Source organism: Dryobates pubescens, chromosome 29 (genome assembly GCF_014839835.1).
Source record: "Dryobates pubescens isolate bDryPub1 chromosome 29, bDryPub1.pri, whole genome shotgun sequence".
NCBI lineage: Eukaryota > Metazoa > Chordata > Aves > Piciformes > Picidae > Dryobates > Dryobates pubescens.
Genome location: NC_071640.1, coordinates 4,162,910 through 4,185,783, shown reverse-complemented (window position 1 = coordinate 4,185,783; position 22,874 = coordinate 4,162,910). Strand labels below are relative to the sequence as shown.

General features: G+C 48.2%; 1 protein-coding gene across 8 annotated transcripts in view; it reads right to left on the bottom strand.

Moving 5' to 3' along the window:
• Positions 1 to 11,836: 11,836 nt before the first annotated feature.
• Positions 11,837 to 22,874, bottom strand: part of NACC2 (NACC family member 2) — a 66,425-nt gene continuing 55,387 nt past the window's right edge. For all 8 annotated transcript variants that reach the window (XM_054174415.1, XM_054174421.1, XM_054174420.1 and 5 more), the window contains exons 3-6: positions 18,095 to 18,262; positions 14,785 to 14,890; positions 14,407 to 14,504; positions 11,837 to 12,694 (exon numbers count right to left, since the gene is read on the bottom strand). In XM_054174415.1, coding sequence (XP_054030390.1) covers positions 12,195 to 12,694; positions 14,407 to 14,504; positions 14,785 to 14,890; positions 18,095 to 18,262 — 872 coding nt within the window. In that variant the 3' untranslated portion in view covers positions 11,837 to 12,194. The remainder of the gene's footprint in view (positions 12,695 to 14,406; positions 14,505 to 14,784; positions 14,891 to 18,094; positions 18,263 to 22,874) is intronic.

Sequence of the window (22,874 nt, the reverse complement as noted above, 5' to 3'; positions counted from 1 at the left end):
TGGACAGGGCCTTGAGCATCCTGGTCCAGTGGAAGGTGTCCCTGCCCATGGCAGGGTGCTTGAAACTGGATGATCTTTACAGTGTCCCTTTCAACTCAAACCACGCTGTGCTTCTATGATAGGGGGCAGCTCTGCCCAGCTGTGCCCTGGCTCCATGGTGGGCAGTGATCACAGCTCAGTTGCTGTCCAAGTGACTCCATTCCCTGACAACATTTAAGATCCTTTAGTGCCACTGATTTTTATTTTTTATTATTATTATTATTATTCAGAACCACAATATGCTGCTCAGATATTCTGGGTAATTTACTTCTCTAATCAAATTGATTTCCATTCAAATGAATTCTCCTGTCCCTCTCTATTCCAGTAATGTTATTTTAAGCATAAGCTGTGTCTTGGTACAAATGTCTAATCAAATAGGGAGATGCAGAGGGCATTGTGGCACTTGATGGGGAATCAAATAGAAGTGAAATTATAGAAGCTTTTAGGTGCAATAATTTATGTGTTGGAACTTCTGGTTGGGCCCCACGAGTGAGATTACAAACCCCTCCTGGATTTATCCCTCATCTTGCTTTGTGGCTCAGCATTTCTTCCTCTTCTTTATCCCTTATTGTCCTTGCAATGAATTAGATCTAATTCCTCTCCCAGAGGGAGCACCCCAAGGGGATGAGAGCTGGGTGAGGGCTGCTGGCCCCACAAGACCCAGCACAAACCCAGCAAGGATGGGACCCCACCTCTGAGGATTTTGGGACCCATCCTGCTGTCATTATCCCCACCCCAGTCCCAAAATGAGGAGCCTGCCTCACTTAGCCAGCCTCCTGCAGCACATCTCTCTGTCAGCTACTTGAGGAGCAGCTGCACGTTAATTATGGGCATGCTGGTGGCAGCTTCCCTGCAGAGACATGTTAATTGCCACCACGCTGCTGTCACCATTGCTGGCTGCCACCATCCCAGCTCAGCTCTGAAGATGTGGCCACCACACTTGCCCTCCAACCTATCCCTGCCACCCCTCACCTTCCCTTCACCAAACCCAGGGCATTATCATCACTAGAATCACAGGATGATAGGGGTTGGAAGGGACCTCCAGCAATCCAACCCCCTGCTAACAGAGGGTATCCTAGATCAGCTTGCAGAGGAACATGTCCAGGCAGGTTTGGAATCTCTCCAGAGAAGACAACTCCACAACCTCTCTGGGCAGCCTGCTCCAGTGCTTGGGCACCCTCACAGGGAAGAATTTGCTCCTTAAGCCCAGGTGAAACCTCCTGAGATCAAATTTGCACCCATTGCCCCTTGTTCTGTTACTGGGCACCACTGAAAAGAGTCTAGCTCCATCCTCTTGACCTCCACCCTTTAGCTCTTGCTGAGCATTGATCAGATCCCCTCTCAGGTTCTCTTCTGCAGGCTAATCACCCCCAGGACTCTCAGCCTTTCCTCCTCACAGAGATGCTTCAGGCCCCTCAGTATCTTTGTACTCTCCACTGGACTCTGTCCAGCAGTTCCCTGTTTCTCTTGAACTGGGGAGCCCAGAACTGGGCACAATACTCCAGGGCAGAGAAAGAGAGGGAGGAGAACTTCCCTCCACATACTGGCCACACTCTTCTTAATGCACCATTGGCCTTCTTGGCCACGAGAGCATGTTGCTGGCTCATGGTGAATTTGATGTCCACCAGCACTCCCAGGTCCTTCTCTGCAGCGCTGCTGGTCTTGTTCCCATAACTCTTCAGCTGCCCTGCCCCAGCCCTGCACAGCTCCCACCCACAGCCCTGCTGGCAGGGGCTGATTTATGTGCTGGTGACAACCTCCAGGCAGCGCCGGCTGCCCCAGGCAGCACCGCAGAGCGCGGCAGGCACGGCAGCGTGCATGGGGAACGCTGCACTTCCTACCCTTCAGCCTTTATTTGTATTTTCTGTCCTGCAGGATATATCTCAGCCATTGCCTGAGCTGGAGAGCCCCTGCACACTCCATTAGGAAATGGCTGGGTGCAAAAGATGCCCATAAATAAGAGAAGCTGTGAAGTGCTCCTCAGCCGCTGGTGCCGGGAGCGCTCGCGGCTCTGATTTACAGCCTCTGCTGGATGGGCCTCCTGACATCCATCTCAAACTTCATTCACATCTACAGAGCTCAGCAGAGGGAGCAGCAATGCCCCCAGCACCCACGGGTGTGCACTTACCCTGCGAAGCGCCCTGTGCCACCCTCTCTGACAGGAAGGCAGGGAGCTGGAAGTGATCCTGGTGTCTTGGCTGTGCCCAGGCACAGTCCTCTCTCCTCTTTACCACAGGGCTGGGAGCAGGCATAGTCCTGGGCTAACACAGGAGCTGGGTGTTGGTGGAGCAGTGTGGTACTGGGGTACTGCAGCCCCTGGTGTCCGCTGGCCACCCAGTGGCATCTGCAAGGACAGAGGCCAACGCCTTCTGAAAGGGCCAACACCTTCTGAAAGGGCCAACACCTTCTGAAAGGGCCAACACCTTCTGCCAAGGGCCAACACCTTCTGCCAAGGGCCAACACCTCCTGCCAAGGGCCAACAGCTTCTGCAGTGGCCAATGGCACTGCAAGGGCTGATGTCTTCTGCAAGAGCCAACACTATCTGCAATGGCCAACATGGGTACGTCTGTGTTGGGCTGTGCCACTTCCTGGTCCTCCTGGATGCACTCCTGGCAAGCTGTCTTCCAGAGCCTCCCATTTGCCCCTATCTACAACTCACAGTTTATGACCTCTACAGGCCAGAATCAAGTTCTTGGCTCTTTCATCTTGGCTATGTTTGGTTGCAGCCAGGCAGCCTAACATACTCTGCTGTGGTGGGCAACGAGCTCCTCTTCACCCTCCTGGGTTGGTCTGTCGCCAGGAGCCAGCGCAGAGCAGTGCTGGAAAAGAGAAACTATAGGAAAAAAACCCAAAGCCCAGGTGAAATCTGCAGCCCAGTGGGGACTGCAGCAAGTGGAACAGCTCTCTCTCACTGTGGACTGCTTTATTATTATTTTTTCTGGAGAAGAAGAGTGCCTCTGGGCACTGCGAGACACCCAGATGGATTTTGCCCCTGGACACACAGGATAGTGAGATATCCCTGCTGTCCCCAACCCTGGCATCCACGTGGCTATGTCCTTGGGGGGCCCATGGTGGGAAGAGTCTGTACCCATGATGGGGAAAATCTGTACCCATATTGAGGACCACCTGTACCCAGGTCTGACTTGCAACACCCTGGGGACCCAGAGAACCAAACGCAGAGTCTGAGCAGGTGCAGGCTTTGGCATTTCTCTCTCTGGAGTAGATGCCAAGAAAATGAAGACAGGCCAAGCCTTTAAACCCCAGAAATCAGCTCCCAGGAAGTCAACATCAACAACTAATCCAGCAGATCCAAAACAGCATCAGCAAACACTCGCTCTTCAATACCCCTGGGGAGGAGCACCCATGGGTGCAGCCGCCACCCCGAGCCTCAACCTCCTCCCTTTGACCTGCTGAAAAGCACAGCCCCACACCAGGCAGAGGGAGATGGGTTCATTTATAACATAGCAATAAAAAAAACAACAACATTAATGAGAAGATTAAACCTTTCCCCACGACCCCTCCACCACTCTCCCTCAGCTGCCGCAGTGCCAGGCGCCGTTAACAGCCTCGGCCCCGTCCCCTCCTCCTCCTCCCCCTCCTCCTCCTCCCCCTGCACACTTTTCTCTCTGCACATTTTCTACAGCAGCATCGTTTACTCGGTTAAATAACTCATTTATCTTTTTAGACTCTCTGCAGATCATAATATCCCCAACTCTGACAATACCACACACAACCAAAGACCTAATTTTAGAGATGGTGTTTAGAAGTAATCAGTTTGCAATAGCGGAGCTCTCGGATGATGGGCTTTGGGTTGTTGGGTTTGGGGGGGTGGGGGTTGGGTGTGGGAGGGGGGAGGGTGTTGGGGGTTTGTGTGTCTTGTTGTTGGGTTTGTGTTTGGTTTGTTTTAGTTTGGTTTGGTTGGGTGTTGTTTTTTTTTTTGCTTTCCCCCTGAAAGCCTGACGTTTGCAAGAAAGCCGCTCATAAGGAAAATTCTGATTATAACAACTCATTTAGAATAAATCAGTTTGAAATGGTTTATGTAATGCAGCAGGGCTGTGCTGCACATGAGCATCCAAGCCTCTCTGGGTTTTTTTTCCCCTTTTCACTGAGATGAGATTAAATGAACCCCCCAAATGCGAGCGGGTTTGGGCACTTGGCTTTGGATTTTTCTTTCTTTCTTTTTTTTTCCCCCCCTTCTTTTGCTAAGCAGAGGAAATGCAGCTCCTCAGCAATTTTATGGCCAATTGGGTTGGGAAAAAAAAAAAAAAAGACAGGCAAAAATTATGGAGAGCAGAATCAGCACCCTCACAGCTCAGCCCGCCACCCCCAGCCCTCCTGTCCAGCTTGGAGGGTTCCTTGCATCCTGCTCCACCTGCTTGCAAGGGCATCCATCCCGGGCTCTGACGCTCTGGGGGCTTTGATATGGAGAAGAGGGGGAAGGAGGGAATGGTTACAAAGAAATTAACCCCTCAACAACCCCCTCCCTGGGCAGAGCTGGAGCCAAAAGCCATAAAAGCAGGGCTCAGACCTCCTGGTGCTCTCCTACAGCCTCAGCACTTCAGCATCTTCCCCAGAACCTCACCCCCCAGCAGCAGGGATGTTGGCTACATGCACATCTTCCAGAGCATCCTCACCCTGGGAAGTCAATTTACAAAAGTAATAATAAATAAAGAGAGTGTGGAGGGAAAGAAAGTGTGAGGAAAGAAAGCCCAACGATGCCCAAGCCAGTTCTGGTGAGGTGAGGGAGAACCAAGGGCATGGAACTCTCAAAACCCCTAAAATTTGGGCAAATCCACTCAGTTCATAGAATCATAGAATGGCTTGAGTTGGAAGGGACCTTAAAGATCATTGAGTTCCAACTCCCTTGCCATGGGCAGGGACACTTCCCACTAGCCCAGGTTGCTCAAAGCCTCACACAGCCCAGTTTTAAACACTTCCAGGGATAGAATAGAATAGACCAGACCAGACCAGACCAGGTTGGAAAAGACCTTCAAGATCATCATGTCCAACCCATCATCCAACACCATCTACTCAACTAAACCATGCAACCAAGCACCCCATCAAGTCTCCTCCTAAACACCTCCAGTGATGGCAACTCCACCACCTCCCCAGGCAGCCCATTCCAATGGGCAATCTCTCTCTCTGTGAAAAACTTCTAACCTCCAGCCTAAACCTCCCCCTGCTGCAGCTTGAGACTGTGTCCTCTTGTTCTGGTGCTGGCTGCCTGGGAGAAGAGACCAGCCCCCACCTGTCTACAACCTCCCTTCAGGTAGTTGTAGAGAGCAATAAGGTCTCCCCTGAGCCTCCTCTTCTCCAGGCTAAGCAACCCCAGCTCCCTCAGCCTCTCCTCATAGGGTTTGTGTTCCAAACCCCTCACCAACTCCGTTGCCCTTCTCTGGACACGTTCCAGCAAGTCATGAGGCATCCACAACTCCTCCGGGCAACCCATTGCAGTCGACCAAGGCTGGGATTTTCTTTCAGACCTCAAAGGCAATCCCGGCCCCTTGGGGCAGCCCAGGGAATGGGGGAGGCGGAGCCCCCTCCCGTGCCTCTCCACACCCTCTTGTGGTTAACACCATCCAGAGCCTGCAAAGAAGAAGAGCAGAGCAAAGGGAAGCGCTGAATTGTAATTTCCTTTATTATTCTGTAAATGTGAATTTTACAAAGCGTTTTACAATATTAATGATCACATTGGGTTTGGTTTGTTGGTTTGGTTTGTTTTATTTTATATATATATATATATATATATATATTTATATTCATTTTTGTTTGTTCTTTATTTATTTTAAATGGATATTTTTATATTTATTTTTTTTTTTTTCCCATCATATGAAAACAGCTATGAGCATAGTTCCAGCTCGGGGGTCTCTTCACCTCTTCTTTTTTTTGCCGTTTTATTTGTTGTTTTGTTGTTTGTTTGTTTGTTTTAGTTACTGATATATCGTGTCAGCCATGGCTACAAAATAACAGTCTTAACTATACAGAGTAAGAGCACATAAATACTAGTGATAATGCACAATAAGGAAAAAAAAAAGGGGGGGGAGGGGGGATTGGGGGGTTAAAAGGAAAGGGGGGGGAAAGGGGGAAAAAAGGAAAGGGGGAAAAAAGGAAAGGGAAAAAAAAAGGGGAAAAAAGGGGAAAAAAAAAAGAAAGAAGAAGCTAGCATCTTTCGTGGCTGAGACAGCTGAGGAACATAATTCAGTGGTACTGTGAGATTTCCTTACAGCACAGAAAAGTATTTTTAACAGTCATGAATTACAGTACTACTTAATACCCTATGAAGATGCTTTTAAAAACAACCTTGTACTTTTTTAGTCCTTTTTTTTTTGTTGTTGTTGGTGGTTCTACTATGTTGCTGTTGTTGTATTATCATTTTTTTTCCCCAAAACATTCTGTCCAAAGGATTAATGTTCTATTTGAATCAAGTGCCATCCAAATGTTCAAGTCAAAAATATTTATACATTTATACTCAGTTGATTTTTTTATTTATTTAGCATTTCTCTTTTTTATTTTCCTTCTATTGTTTTTCCTTTCGTTTTTTTCCTTCTATTTTTTTCCCTCTATTTTTTTCCTTCTATTTTTTTCCTTCTATTTTTTTCCTTCTATTTTTTTCCTTCTTTTTTTTTTTTCTCTTCTATTTTTTTCATTCTATTTTTTCTCTTATATTTTTTATATTCTATTTTTTTTTCTTTCTTTTTTTTTTTTTTTTTTTTTTAACTTTCATCTACTAAAAATAGTATTGCAAGTTTTGGCTTTTACCTCGACATAAAAATTTCACAATCTCGTGTGCAAAACGCTTAACAGTGGAAGAAACTCATCGGAGGAGTTGAGGGGTTTCCAATGTGAGTGCGTTAGACGTCAGCTCCCCCCGGGGCGAGCGGGGCTGGGGAGTTCCCCGCTCGCCTCCCTCCCGCCCCGCCGCGCTCGGGGCTCGCTTGCTCACAGCATGATTCAGACAGCAGGAACACTTGGAACAGCAGTTGAAGCCCGAGAGATGGCTAAGGACTGGCAATGTAAGGAGGGTGGGTGGTGGCTTTAGTGCTGGGGAGCCGGCGGGGGCTCGTCCCGGTTGCCCGCTGGCCCTTCTCTGCTCGTTGCGAGCTAGTTCCAGGAAAAGCAGTGATTAGAGGCAACCCTCAGGAGCCAAGGGCTTGAGGGGAGGTGGCACACCATGGTTAAGATGCTCTCTGCTCCCTCAAACACCAGTTAAGCTGTGGGCAATTCCAGTTTTGGGGGGCTGGGTAGGGGTTGAATCCCTTGCCCAGCCAGAGGAGGGGAGCCCCCAGTGTGTGCCACCCAGAGCCAAGCTCCCCACCACCAGCCCCGGGGGAATCTCTAGAGTGAAACCACAGTTAGAAGACCTAAACCATCAAGGTGGCAATAAAGGACCCACTCCCCATCTTCCACCAGCATCATCCCTCCTCTCAAGCCCCCTCCACACCAGTGTCACCTCCACCAAAACAGCATGGAAACATCACCAGCCTGTAAGACACCAGGGTTGGGGTGGGGGGAGTCACCATATCCCTTGGCCAAAGCTGGACCCGCAGGGCACCGGGAGCAGGGAGCAGCTGAAGGTCATGCAGCCCTTCTGCAAAGCAGCAGCTCTCGGGGCTGGGGGGGGGGAGTGCGGGGGGGATGGGGTGGGGTGTTCGTTAATTGGCGCTAATGAGGAGGAGAGGGGCTGGCTTCTAGACTATATGGCAGCTGCAGGTAACTTGTATGCTTACACTCTGCTTTCTTTAAAGGTGCTTGGAATAACTTTTAAGATATATAATACACAGGTAATATTGCTAATAGTCAAGCATAAGAATAAAGGTGCAGACATACCATAAATACTGATGCTTGGATTTTACACTATCAGACCTAGATGAATGCAGTTTTCCTATTCACATTTATAAAGCAGCAGCCCCCACCCCCAAAGAAGAAAAAAAAGAAACAACCCACAAAAAACAACAACCAACAAACAACCAAACCCTCTAGAATTTAAACCAGTGTCGTAAACAAAGAGGAGGAAGGAGTCGGTTATGAGCTGATCTTCTCAATCTGGTTTTCCTTGGAGAGAGGAAAAAAAACCAACAACCAACAAACAAACCCACCCACCCCCCCAAAAAAATAACCCAAAACATTTTAAAAAAAACCCCATAAACACCAAAATAAACACCAAAAAAAAAAACCCAACCCCACAACGATCAAAATATTCTAAGGCACTCAGGAAAGCCGCATACAATCGATGGACTGCTCTGTTCTCACCTTACATTCAGTATTTTGAGGGTGGGGGTGGTGGTGTTATACTCGGTGGTGGGGTTTCATCTTTTTGCTTTGTTGGTTTGTTTGTTTTCCTTTTTTATTGTTTTCCTTTTTTTTTTTTTTTTTTTTCTCGTTTTCCTCTCTTTTTTGTTTTTTTTTTCCTTTCTTTCCCCTCTGTTTTCTTCTGAAGAATACAATCATCAACCATATAACAATTTCTTTTCTTTTGTTTTTCTTCAAGCACATCATTAATCCTCCAACACACAGGAAACATTAGTGCAAAATGCTTGCCCTCATCTACCAGATAAGGTAAAAAAAAAAACCAACCAACCAACCAAACACACACACACACACACACACAACACCAAAACCCGACGCCCTTCACATTGTAGAAGTTTGCCTTCCTCATCACAACAATAATAATAACAATAATAATAATAATAATTAATAAAACAAACTCAAAGCAAAGTAAAATATTTTTTTTTTCAAAAGGAAAGGAGAAAAAGAAAAGGGAAAAGAAAAAAAAAAAAACCACAACAGAACAAGAGAAGGAAATAAAACAACCCCCAAAAAATATACAGGAAGTTGTGCTAGGTATAAAAATATATATTTTCACTGTGCAACTTGAACTCTCTTTCAGACTCTCTGTCCTAAGCCATTCAAGTAATTCTGCTGCTGCTGCCCTCCTGGGGTCTGTCTGGGCATGGGTTTGGTCCAGAATTAATACCTCTACAGCCCACCACGAACCCTGGCTGGAGGGCTCGACCTGCTCACCAAACCCCAGCAAGTGCCAGAAAGGAGGAAGAACCCTTTGCAATCTCTTTGCTATATAGCTAGCTATAGATATACATCACACAGACACACACAGAGGGGACGACTTGCGCTCTCTGACGCCCGGGTCTGCTCCCCGCTTGCCTCGGGCTTTTGGCAAATGCAAACTTTTGGGGAGGTGATGGGGAACCAGGAGGGTCCTCAACCAAGTCTACCCCCCTGACCCCACCAGCCTGGCCAAGCCGCCTAAGAGCTGGTCCCCCAGCAGCCAGGGATGCCCCCAGGGCCACGGAACCAGCCTGATCCATCTCCTTGGGGCTGGCTGGGGAAGAAGCGCACCCCAAGCTCAGCCCTGTGGTCCCAGGTACCCTCTTTGCTGACATTTGTCCTCCAGCCACATACTCCCAGCACCTGGGTAAGCACAGGCAAGCATCACTGTGCAGAGGGAACCTCCTCCTGTGGCACTGCTGGGCAGGGGATGAGCTGCAGCAGCTCCAGGCTTCAGCAAGAGCAGGAGTTTTGTTTGCTGATGTGGGTAAAGTGCAAATAGAGCCCCCAGACCTGCTTGTCCCCACCCCCCAAAGCATCACATACCCCTGCACTGGTTCATTGTGCCATCGCCAGCCCCTGTCACCAGGGCACCCAGTCTGGCTAAGCTGTGCCAAAACCCCAGAGCTAGGCAGAAACCACCCTGTCAGTGAGTTCTTTTTGTCTCAGGGCAAGGAGCAGTGGTGCAGGCTCACTGCTGGAACAGCTTTGTTATTAGGATGCAAAAAACTGCTTCAAGTATCTAAGAAAACCAAAAACAAATGGCCAAAAGTTGGGTTCTCCTCTCCCTGTTCCCCCTTTTCCCAATGGAAACACAAAGAAGGAAGAAAACCCTGAGCAAAGCACTGTCTGGATTCTGGAATCAAAGCAGGGAAGACAAGAAGAGCACAGCCACAGGAGCCTTCAAAAGTGACTTTTGGTGCACCTTGCACGTGTTTGTGCTCCCAAACGTGTTAGAGAACAAGCTGCAAGCATCGTTAGAGCAGGGCATTTAGTCACAGTCAAAATCATAGTTAAAAAAAAAAGGCAAAAAAAAGGCCACACTTGGCTTCCACATCACTGTCCCCATCCCTTGGGGACACCCCAGCCTCAGCATCCCCGTGGGTGCCCAGCACCCTCCTGCCCAGGGCAAAACTGCAGCAAGTGGGGCTGGGCAGCGACTGTGCCCAGTGACACCCGGATCTGCAGCCAGGATTTGGGTCACTTTGGGGGTTTTCTGAGGCAGAGCTGACACAGACAGGAGGGTGAGAGCAGGGGCTAAGCTGATACCCAGGCTTCAGGGGAACCTGCAGGTCCCATCCCGGTGCCTGCACCATCAAACTGAGCCCAGCTGGGGCCACCACCACAGCCTGGGGACATCAGCTGTCAACAGAAAAACCCACAAGCTTGGGCTTTTCCCCAGAACAGTATGCCTAGAGGATGAGCAAGACCTGAAATGCTTCCTCCTCCCCCAGACCTCTACCCATAAGGGCACAAAGCTGGTTTGGTTTTGGTTTTTTTTTTTCTTTTAAGACTTTTCATCAGATTCACTCCTAATGATTAGAAAGTGAGAGTCTGTCTGACCTGGGAGAAAGGGAAGGGGCAGTAGGTGAGCCACCCACACCAGTACCTCTCTCTGCCTCCAGTGTGGATGCTGCTGGGAGCTGACACCAAGAGCTCCTGGCTCCATGCCCCTCAGAGCAAGACCACCTTCAAAGCCCTTTGCAGGAGGCTGAGAGCAGGCTACTACCCCCACCCCATCCCAGGAGGTTCCCCCGGGATCCACCTGCCTGCATGCCCAGGTGCAGTGGAGTGACACGAGAAGCAGGTGAGGTGAAGGTGCAAGCAAGAGAAGCAAAGGAAAAGGAGTTGCTGGGAGGGAGAGAGAAACCAAAGCCAAACCCCAGTGGTATTGGGGGAAAAAAACCCTACAACAACCACAACACCAGCCAGGGTCTCCACCTGCATCCCACACAGTCACAGAATCACAGAATGCTTTGGGCTGGAAGGAGATCATCTAATTCCAACCCCCCTGCCACTGGCAGGGACACCTCCTACTAGACCAGCTTCCTCCAGGCCCCGTTCAACATGGCTTTGAACACTTCCATGCTTGGAGCCTCCCCAGTAAGGTGAAGTCCTCCTAACACGTGCAAGCCTGAACTCCCACAGAACCATCCCTGCTCCTGGCAGCTGGATAAAACTCCCCCAAGACACCAGCACTGAGCCCCCACCAACGGCTGGGCACCACAGCGCCCTGCCCCACAGCACCCACAGAGAGGGGCTCCCTCCCACACCAGAAGCCTAAAGTTCAAACCATTTCCCCCCACCCTGTCCCACTTGGCTAGAGCCCTTCTGCTCGAGGCAAACATCACCAGTCACAGCACCTGCACCCTAACACACCTTGGCTTTCCTGTTCAGCGACGGTAAAACTTTCCTTAGAGGACAACGTTCACGATGGCTTTACTTCTGAGCTGAGTAATGGATGGGGTGGTGATGACAGGGGGGGTGGTGGCTAGCTTTTTCTCCTCCCCTTCTTAAAATAAACCCCTTCCCCCCCCCCCCAAAAAAAAAAACAACCAACAACACCCAAACCCAAAAGCAAACAAACCACAAACACACAGACACACACACAAAAAAAAAGGGGGGGAAAACAGAAAGAAAGGGAAAACCGAAAGGAAAAACAACAACAACAAAAAGGGGGAAAACCAACAAAAAAAAGGGGAAAAACAAAAAGAAGAAGAAGAAGAAAAAAAAAGCTACAATCTTATAGACTAACCTCAGGAATATCAAAAAAGGAGCCCAATATTTTGTTGGTTTTGTTTGTTTTTTTAAGTAGGTCGCCAGGGACCCTAACGGTTTACAGTATAACGAATGCGATTATTTCTTTCCTTCATCAATTTTAAATACAAGCAGAATAAAAATCACATTTTTCTCAGGCAACAGTAGCAGTTCAGTAGGTAAGTGGCTTGATCACATTATTAATTATGATGAATTTTTTTTTGTTTTCTTTTTTTGTTTTTTTTTTGTTTCGTTTCGTTATTAGTAACGCATGCAAGCAGCTTTTTAGTATTACAGATCCCTTATAGGTCAACGCAAGGCTTTGCTCTCTCTTATAAAGTCCCTCCAAAAGTACCATCTTGTCTTCTCACGGGAGTTTCGGGCCGGCTGGAGGAGCCTGAACCTTGTTCAAAAGGTTGTGGAGTGCTTTGGGTATCTGATGCCAGAGCATCTGTGGCAGCTGCCTCCTGTATCACGGAGCCAGCCCCTTCAGCATCCTCGCTCTGTTCGAAGGACTGGTTGGATCCATTGCTCAGCTCTACGTTCACTGTGTTAGTTCTCAAGGCTACTATAGTTCCCGAATCGCTCCTCCTTTCTGCATAGATTCGCTGCTCAAAGACCTGAGCAGTGTTGGGCTGGAATTCAGGATCCAGGGGGACACTGTTTGTGGTGGAGCCCATGACCGTGCGGTACATCTCCATCCCTTCTGGCAGCATGGATTTAATCTTCGGCAGCCAGCGCTTGCGGACCCGGCGGGCGTTGGTGCACATATCGGCTGCTATAACATTCATCTCGCTTTCCTTAAAGCTCGGGGCAAAATTCTGACAATACACTGCAAAGACAGGGGACACAGAGCTGAGGAGTCAGAGAAAGCAACACAAAGGTGGCTGCATGGTCACAGCCTCTGCCCTGTCCTACAAACCTGCCACAAGGGCTTAGCGCGGGGTGCCATGGGGTGGAAGTCCACCCGTGGGCCGGAGCTCTCACAAGGAGAGACTTACAGACAAGGATTCCTCAGCTTGAGATGGGCACAGTCGAGAAGGGATATAACCAGGAGGCACAGGGAAGGGGGATGGAGAAGGAGCACTCACTCCCCAGGACCTAGCAAGCCCCAGAGGTACCAGGGACTGCAGGACCTAGCCTCCAGCCAACAAGCAGTACCCATGGTAATAGCAAGTTACAATGACCAAAAGCAGAGATGGACACAGAAAAAGCCAACATGAACACCTCAACAGCAGATCAATTAGTGGCTCTTAAAACCATGGTGGTGCAGGCACAGCTGGGAAATGACAGGACCGAAGGACCATCCTCTGCCTGTCCTGTGCCTTGGTGCCAGCCAGGCCATGGACCTCCAGCCTGACCAGGGTCCCACCACCAGCACATCCACTGGCCCACACCCTGCAGCAGCAGCACAGCAATACCTCAGCTGCAGCCCTGCTCCTCCATGGGGGCCAAGCACCTGATGTTATGAAGCAATGTCCAAGGAACTGTCAAGGTGAATAATTATAAACTAAAGCTTGTGCACAGGGTAAAACTTGGGCAGTAAGAAGTCTTTTTATGTCCTGACACAGGGCAGCATGTGGTGGGCACTACTTTTGACGGTGTTGGCAAGCCTCAACAAGGACCAAAGCTGGAAGGTTCAGAGCCAGGGCTCTGCAGGGTGAAGCTGTCTCAGGAGAGCACCTCACAAAAGCTGCAGGAAGGCACCACCAGCACAGCCTAGTGAATTTTGTCTTTCTGTACAGAACAGCTGCTGCCTTATCCTTTCTCTCCACGTGCTACAGATCTCAGAGGGTGGCTGGAGGGCCCCTGGAGTTCAGCAGCACAGCAACAATTCGAGAGAGGAAAGATTTATCTTCCAAATCTTGAAAGTAAAATAAAAAAAAGAAGAAGGAAAAAAACACCCAAAACCACAACCAAACTGCTTAGAGTTTCATTTTCCACTGCAATAATATTTACATAAAGATTTACTACCAGGATCCAGCGAGGGGGAGAGAACACGTTGCTCTCCACTGTATATCAAGCCCATGATAAACAGGCTTTGCTGCACTAAGCCATCAGGGTTTTCCTGCATCACCTAGGCCCTCACTCACCAGCAGGCACCTTCTATCCCACAGCCCCCTCCTTGTGTCTGGCAGAGCCCTGTGCTTGGATGAATCCGAATGCAAGCTAGAGCCCATGGGACAAAAGCCAGCACACAGGGGACAGCCTGCCTCAGTGGCACCAAGCTCTGAATGTTGCCAAAACCATCATTCCAATTTCCTTCTTGGAGCATCTATCAATAAAATAACTAACTGCTTTAAAAAACAGCAAAACAGCCAAGCATCAATAATGTTTTATACTAAGATACTGCCAAAAGCCACCAAAAATTAACTTCAGCTCCCCCAAACGAAGGAAGCTAAGAAATAAACTGATTTTCCTGTAACCTAATTTCACCATACTTAGCTCCCGTTATTAGGCACCAGAGATGGCCTTCCCTGCTCAGGTTTTGGTCTGCCCTCAGCATGCTGTGCCAACTGAGCAGCAGTAAATCTCTCTCCTTACATTTGACCGCATTAAGAACCCTGCTGTCCAGAGGCTTCCTGCTGGGGTCGCTCGTCGAGGACCGGATTCCAGTTCCACAGCTGTTGGCAAGCGTGTTCCTGCAAGAAAGGCAAAGGAAGATCCTTACACCAGGGACTCCAGGGCACGGCCACCACCTTCTCCTCTTCCCTTTAGGTTCACAATCACAATTTTAAGGTGAGGAATTGGAGAATCTTGTGCTCAGCCTCAAGCACCATTAAGGAATTGCACAGAGATCAGTGCAGCACACAGAGAGGATGAAGCACTTATGTCACACTGCCTATCAAGGTGGTCAAAACACCAGAAACCAGAAGAATCAACCAAATGCCTTGGGAGAGCAGAAGCAGCAGGAGGACGTACCGATCAAAGAAGGTGGCCAGGAGGCGTCTCAGGAGGACCTTGTGTTTGACACCGGCACATAAGTGGCAATTCATCAGCTGCCCCCGGGTGATGTAAACCCCTGAGCCTGGAAGGGTTGGAGAGGGAGAACTCAAGATTAAATCCTTGTCTCACCAACAGCATCACCCTGAGCCAGGGAGGAGCTGCTGCTGCTCCTGTGCTGTCGGTCACAACCCCGGGGTGACAGGGGAGGTGTGACACGGCAGGGCACGTGCTCTGCATGTGCTACTAAAACAGCCCAAGAAGGACAGCAGAGCTTTGGCAAAGCCCAGCAGGGATGGTTACTGCATCCCCCAGGGCCTTGGTGAGTCCCACGTTACAATAATTCCTAATTTCATCCATAGAGAAAGGAATTCTACAGAAATGAAATGAAAGGACTCTCTTTTTTCCTGCAAAGACACAGACACAAAGCTTTATTCTGTGATTTCATATGTACAGAACAGATTATTTATTACCTCTGAAGGAAGAAAACCCCAAATCCATTTGGCCTGCTCTGATCTGAAAGATTGTAGAGCACATAACTAGAAAAAGAAGGGGAAAAAACCATCTAGCACAGAGAAGGTACCAGCTACACCAGAGATCTAACTGCTTCCACAAACCCCAGCCCATCACCTCTCGATACCTCTGGTGAGCGGGGAATTTTCCTGCTAATGCACAGGAACTGCTGACTTTGAAACACCCTGCCTTGAAGGATGTTCTCCAGAAGAAAAAGGAGCCCCTGCCAAAGCAGCTTTACAGATCCAGGGGTTTGGCAGGGCTTTACAGCAGGTTTCTTATCAAACTCTTTTCCTTTGCACATAGCTCACGCAGACCAAACTGCTCCTGCCTCAGCATCAGCTTGCAGGGAGAGGTTTATCCTATTTTCCAAGCATACTGCTATATGAGAGGGTTTGGTATTTGCTTTTAATTAAGACTAAATAATGGGTCGTATCTGGATCCAGAAGACACTCTGTTCTCAAGATATAAAAACATCTACTGGAGAAATAAAATTAATCTCCTGGATTTCCAGGAAAGCCTACAGATGACTGTCCCTGATATTCCAGATGAAAGCAGAGCAGCCCACGAGTGGATGGTACCAAGGCAGGCACTCAGCACCATCCAGAGTCTGAGCTTCTGCCTGCACCTTCCCTGCCACCAACGGGCAGCCCAGACCACTGGTTCCGTCCCAGAACAGAATGAGCATCGTTCCAGAGCAAAGTGGTCCTGCTTCTCACCATGTATCCTCCATGGACTCTCAACACACAGCAACTACCCATCAGAGTACTACAAGGCCAGCAAGGCTGGCTGAAAACCTTCTTGGGGTCTTCTCTCAGACCCTCAGCTGCTGAACTTTGCAGAACCAATCATGGCATGAAAAAAAAATCAGAGGCAAAAGGAGAATGCTCCAAATGGAAAGACCAGGAAAAACTTTTCCTGCAGGACCTTCCTGCATGCTCCAGTGTCAAACCCCACCCAGGCCTTATCAGGTTTGAAACAGGGATTAGCTTTCTTCAGCAGTGGTATGTGAAGAGAGAAACCATCAGAAGGAACAGCAGATGCTACCAAGGGTAACTTCACTTTAATAAATCAAAAATAACCAAGGCAGTCACTATCAGTTAGTGATATTAATCTACTTTTTTTTCCTCTTCTCTTTTTCCCAGATTGAAAAATGTAAATCAAGCAGAGCTGCCTCAAGCCAATTTGCAGCTCTCACTGTGAAAATAACCCGCACCACTTGATGGTTTTAAGAAGTCTCACATAAAATGTAAATGGGGATAAAATGAATATTCCAGATAGAAAATAAATACTTGTGGTTGCTCACTGTGCTGCAGCCTGCCTGTTTTACCCCTGCCTTCCATCAGAGACTCATCTCCCATCAGATGGAAACCTTTCTGGGAACCCCCTGAAATTCCCATTCCTTCTACAGACTGAAAATAAGATCACTCTACTCACCAAAAGATAAATGACCAGAAAATGATCATAGAATCATAGAACTGTTTCTAAGATCATCAAGTCCAACCATCAACCTAACACTAAATCATGTCCCACAGTGCCATGTCCACAGGTTTCTTGAGCGCCTCCAGGGATGGTGACTCCACCAGCTCCCTGGGCAGCCTGTTCCAATGCCTGACCACTCCTATAGCAAAGAAATGTTTCCTAATATCCAATCTAAACCTCCCCTGGCATGATTTCAAGCCATTTCCACTTGTTTCATCACCTGATACTAGGAAGAAGAGAGCAACCCCCAGCTCACTACAACCTTCTTGCCTTTTTGGACCTAGGGCTTTACAGGTATTAATTAAGCCTCTGGCCTGGGCAGCAGGTATGGGCTGCGGTGCAAAGATCCCTTCAGTTAAACAAAGCTCTGTCCGTGGGGAAAAAACTTCCCAAGAGCGTGGGCTACAAGCTGAGAGGATCACTGCAGCAAAGTGAGGCTTACAAAAGCAGAATGTAGTTATTTAAACTGGAATTTGACCTGGACATCCCAGTCCAACATCCATCTTCTGAGCAGCGCTCGGGGTACCCAGCTGCAGGCTGGCACAGCCACCGGATTTCAATCTTTACCCAACTCCACGCCACCACTGGCATTAAAAAGCTAACCAGCATCATCCTCCACCTTGAGCCGGCCATAAATCCTTTTTAGGGGAAGCAGTGAATTCTCCCAATATTATAAATCCCTCCCCAAATGAAAATAAAACTTGAAGAGAGGACCCAACCCGATTCCTTCTCTGCCTTCCTGCCGCGGCGTTTCGACCGTTTCATTACACACACACCCCCCCGCCCAATTTTTTTTAAGGGCTTTGTACAGGGTTTTTTCAAAGCCTGTTCACTGACAACAAATTTTATCTCCATTGCTTTGTAAATCTTTTTAGTGTGTTAGGGTTTGTTGTTGGGTGGTGTGTTGGTTTTTTTTTGCTGGGTGGGTTTTTTCTTTAGCTCCGCGCATCTAAATCAAAACGCGCTCGCAACGCACAGCCCGCACCGCTCAGGAAGAACACAAGCTGGAGAATTCAATTAAAATGCTAAATTAATTCAATTGAATAAATCCTGTTAATGACACTTCTTTTTTTTTTTTTTTTTTTTTTTTTCCCCTTTCTATCAGCAAATTAAAAAGGAAACTTGGAACTTTTAAACAGATGATTGGTGCTGAGTAATCCAGAAAGACACAGCAAGGGCACACAAGATGCACGACTCCCGGGCTAGCAAGACAAAGAACACACCAAAACCACCAATGATCCCCCCGCAACCTCGAGCAAAGAAATGTTCCCCCCACTCCCCCCAACCTTGTTACCTGCAACAAGCTCAAGTTTTTCTCCAGGATCTCCCTCTGAGTAGAGTTTTGGGTGGCAACGGTATCCAATTTGACTGATAAGACTGGCTGGGAGAGCAACCAGATCCCGTCGGATGAGGACGCAGGAGCGGTTCTCCAGGGGGATCTGCTCTGGCTTCTCTTGAGCAACTTAAAAATCAAAAGGGAAAACGGTAAAAGAGTTGATTATGCAGGCACAATGTTAACAGAAGGTCAGACTGGGCCTTTTCCCTGGAGCTGTCAGAAATATTCCTCCCTCCAGAAGTACAACAGCTCACCAGGGCTGTCAGCCATAGGACAGATGCCACCGGAAAGCACGGGAAGATCCCTCAGTCTCCCCCCACCCTTTTCCACAGCAACCTCATGTGCATGCTCAGGTTCTGTGAGAGGGATTCTGAGAATTTAATTATGCTTTAACTTTCCCTAAGTTAATCATTTATGAAAATGGGCAACTCTGCACAGCTGGCATCCTTCTGCAAGCACAGCACATGGAGCTGGCTTCCCCAAATGCTCCCAGAATGGCAGGTTACTTCGTATGAGGTTTCTAAACCAGGCAAGGAACTGCCCAGGTTTGACAAATACCTGCACCAGTACCAGAATTACCTCTCTTGATGTTTTTTATTTCCTGATGAAGTTAAAAACCAGACTCTGCAGATATCTGCTGCATGGAGGAAAGGTCACTATAGCCTCTACTGAGGATGGCACCCACTAGCCACCTCCTGCAAGCTCCAACCCACCCTCCAGAGTCCCTTCGTTTACTCTGCCTTTTGTGGGCTAACACTTCCTACCAGCAAGAAGAGAGATCTCAACTAACAAGGCAAAACTAATATTAAGCTGCAGCTTCAAACCCAAATCACTGGGTTTTGCCAAGACTCAGCTGTGACTTGCCCCAGTGGACCACCTCCAGAGCCCACCAGTACCCATTAACAACTTCTAACACCAAAAAGCTGAAGGGCTGAGGTGTCCCACCAGCAGCATGCATGTCTGGGTCTTGTGGGCATGCAGAGGATTCGCTTTCTGAAGCACATTTACAGCACAAGTCTCCAGGCTTGCTTAAAATGACAATTTTAGACAGCACAAGAGGGCTGACAGGGGTGTGCTTCAACTCCAGCTGCACTGGGACGTGCTGGGAACAGTTGCAGTTCTGAATTGCAAGCCCAGCTCCACAATGATCCAGCTTTTCTCCCCAAAGTGTTTGCTAATGTGGCAAGTGCAGCAGATAAATTCCACCCCAGCTCCACGCTCCAGTGTCTGTGAACAGAGAGAAGAAACCACCCCAGCGATCAGCACTTCTCAACTCAAAATGTCTCCGACTCCAGAAGTGTCTTTTCCTGCAATTATTTCGGTATTCTGGGGGCCACTTTTCCTCTCTCTCCAGATAAAATAACAAGTTTTGCAGACTTGTTGCTGCAGTAACCAGAGGGTGATGGCTCCAGCACAAAGGCAGCAGTGTTCTAACTGGGACATGCCCTGCGACGCTGTGCTGGGCTGCGGCATCCTATTGCAGGCACGGGGCTGAAGCATCCCCACCCTCACTGCTCCCTTCTTCCCTAAAATGTTGGAATACCAGGAGGATGCCCCTTACTCCTGGAGCCACACCACAGAACAGCAATTTCCTTCTATGATTAAGGACCAAACAGTGGCAGAACAATTCCTATGATGTCTTTTAACTCCTCCTGCCATCACAGCGCGATTGTGCAGCAGCACGGCCTTGCCGTGCTGGTGTGCAGTCCCATGGATATACAGAAGTGTCACCAACTGCAATTATTTCCCTGCTTAGCCCTGCTCCTGAGCAACCACTGAGTGACAGAAATGACAGGGATTGGAAGGAACCTCTGCAGATCATCTAGCTCGACCCCACTGCTACAACAGGTTCACCTAGAGCAGGTCACACAGGAACATGTCCAGGTGGGGTTTGAAAGTTTCCAGAGAAGGAGGCTCCACAACCTCTATAGGAAGCCTGTTCCAGCTCTCTGTCACTTTCAAAGAAAAGATTTTTTTTCCCCAGGTTGAAGTAGAACTTCCTGTGTTCCAGTTTGTGTCCATTGCTCCTTATCCTACCATGGAATATCCAGGTACCCTCTCCTTGGAGGTGGGAGTCATCGCCTGCTCACACGGAGCTGTATTGCCCTGCTGTATTGCTGATGTTTTCAAAGAGTGATAAATAGAATATACCAAATTAATCATAGAGTCACAGCATGTTATCAGTTGGAAAGAACCTTTAAAGGTCATCTAGTCCAACCCACCTGCAGTCAGCAGAGACATCTGCAACTAGAGCAGGTTGCTCAGAGTCCCAAACAACCTGACCTGGAATGGTTCCAGGGATGGGGCATCAACCACCTCTCTGGGCAATGTGGGCCAGTATCTCACCACCCTCAGTGCAAAAAATGCCTTGTATCTAGTCTAAATCTCCCTCTTTTAGTTTAAAACCATCACCCCTTGTCCTGTTACAACAGGCCCTGCTGAAAAGATTGTCCCTATCTTTCTCACAGGTCCCAAACAAATACCACTATTTTCCAGATAAAACAAACCAAAAGCAGAGGGGCTCTGGGTGTAGGGGAATCAACAGCCAGGGAAGATCTATTTTGCTGTCCTTCATGGGCTCTTTGGCTCTGGCATACCCACCAAGGCTGGCTACAACACAAGAGCCACAGCAAAATAAACACAACTCTCAAGGGATGAGGAAGCAGAAAGAATGGACACCACAGTCAGTTCCCACACAGAGTCCTCTGCAGTTCCCATACAGGTAGAACTAAAAAGTCAGATCAGAAACACATCACACCTGTCAGCCTGCTGATAAATCCCAGGAAGCAGAGGAGGACACCCAAGGTTCTCAATAGCAGCAACAAAAGATGGGTGAATGATGCTGTTGGTGGAAGACACAATTTGGGAGCAGCTTTTTGTGCTAAATGCACATCCCCGAGCCACCAGGACAGGTCATGCCCATGCATGGGGCTCTTGTTCATTGCAGGTGGCTCATCAGGGCTGTAACTAATGACTTAGGTCAGGAGTGCTCAGAGTGTTCCTAAGCACCTAAACCCAGCAGATGTTAAGCTGCTGAAGGGAAGTTGGACAGACTGATACAGATTCTCAGAAAGCTTCTTAGAGGTCTCCAGTTATTTTTAAAGTGATATAAAGCCTGCAGGTCTCCAGGGGAAGCAGCTGCAATCGATATCCCAAACAAGACAGAGTTCAGAGCAGAAGGAGGTCCTCACAGATGATGACCCAGAAATGGGAACAGGAGAGAACTCAGCCTGGACTAGCCACCAGCCATGCCCTCCTCCTGCCTGCTTCTTCACCAAGCCTGGTGTCATTGATGAAATTAAACAGCTTTAAATTAACAGTTGGACTCGATGATCTAAAAGGTCTTTTCCAACCTAAACGACTCTATGATTCTACCTACAGCATCCAAGTGGCAAACACAGGCTGAACCTACCTGCTCTGCCACCTTCTACAGACACACATTCAACAACAACAACAAAAAACACACCACAATTTTGCAGCCAAAGAGATGCTAAGGCAGCAATAATGAGGCAGGCAAGAGAAAGATCAGCACAAGCACTGTGTTCCTGGAGAAATGCTGAAGGATTTGGTGTCAAACTTGTTTCCTGAAAGAAAATGCAGCTTTTCAGGCAGCCAAGGCTGCTGCGCTGGCTGGTGACAACCCTGCCTTGAAGAAATTCTCTGCTCTTGAAGGCATTTCACTTCCTACACACAGAGCCATCGAGAAGTTTACATTTCTTCCTGTGAAATCAAATGCTTCATAAAACAAACTAAAATTCAAGCTAAGAACTCCAAACGTAACTCAAGCCACCATTCTGTTTGGGTTACATCTGTCCTGCTGGCTCACTGTCTATAAATCTCTTATTAAACATGAGCAGGAATCTCTCTCTTTTTTTTTCCTTTCTTTTTTGAGGGGGGTGGGGTGGCAGGGATACTTTTATTTCCATGAAAGCATTAAGCACAAATTCAGTGATACTAAACAAACCCCACCCAAAGATTCAGGCCTTTCAGTTCAGCAGATAGCCATCGGTTATGTAAAGAAGCAGGATACAAGAGACACTCTGGTCCCATGTTTGCAAAGAAAGCCAGTCTGTTTGGCCTTTATGCTCTGGAGAACAGGATAGTATTTGCTTCTAATTAATTTGGATCTTCAGAGGGACACAGCAGCTCCTTCCCTTTGAAAGAAAGGGGTGAACAATGTGATTTATTGTTTCGCGCAGTTTGGTTCTCCAGCAAGAAAGGAGCCCACCAGCTAGTGGAGAGGGGCAGGAAATCATTACAGGAGGAAGTGATGAGAGCTGCCAGCCAAACACTGGGAGATTTTAGTTATTCATAGAATCACAGAATCATAAAATGGTTTGTGTTGGAAGGGACTTTAAAGATCATCTAGTTCCAACCCCCTGACCATGGGCAGGGACACCTCCCACCAGACCAGGGTCATCAAGGCCTTGTCCAACCTAGCCTTAGAATCATAGAATCATAGATATCGTAGAATCACTAAGGTTGGAAAAGACCTCAAAGATCATCAAGTCCAACCTGTCACCCAACACCTCATGACTACTAAACCACGGCACCAAGTGCCACATCCAATCCCTTCTTGAACCCCTCCAGGGATGGTGACTCCACCACCTCCCTGGGCAGCACATCCCAATGGCTAACAACTCTGTGCAGAACTTTCTCCTCACCTCCAGCCTAAACTTCCCCTGGCACAGCTTGAGACTGTGTCCTCTTGTTCTGGTGCTGGTTGCCTGGGAGAAGA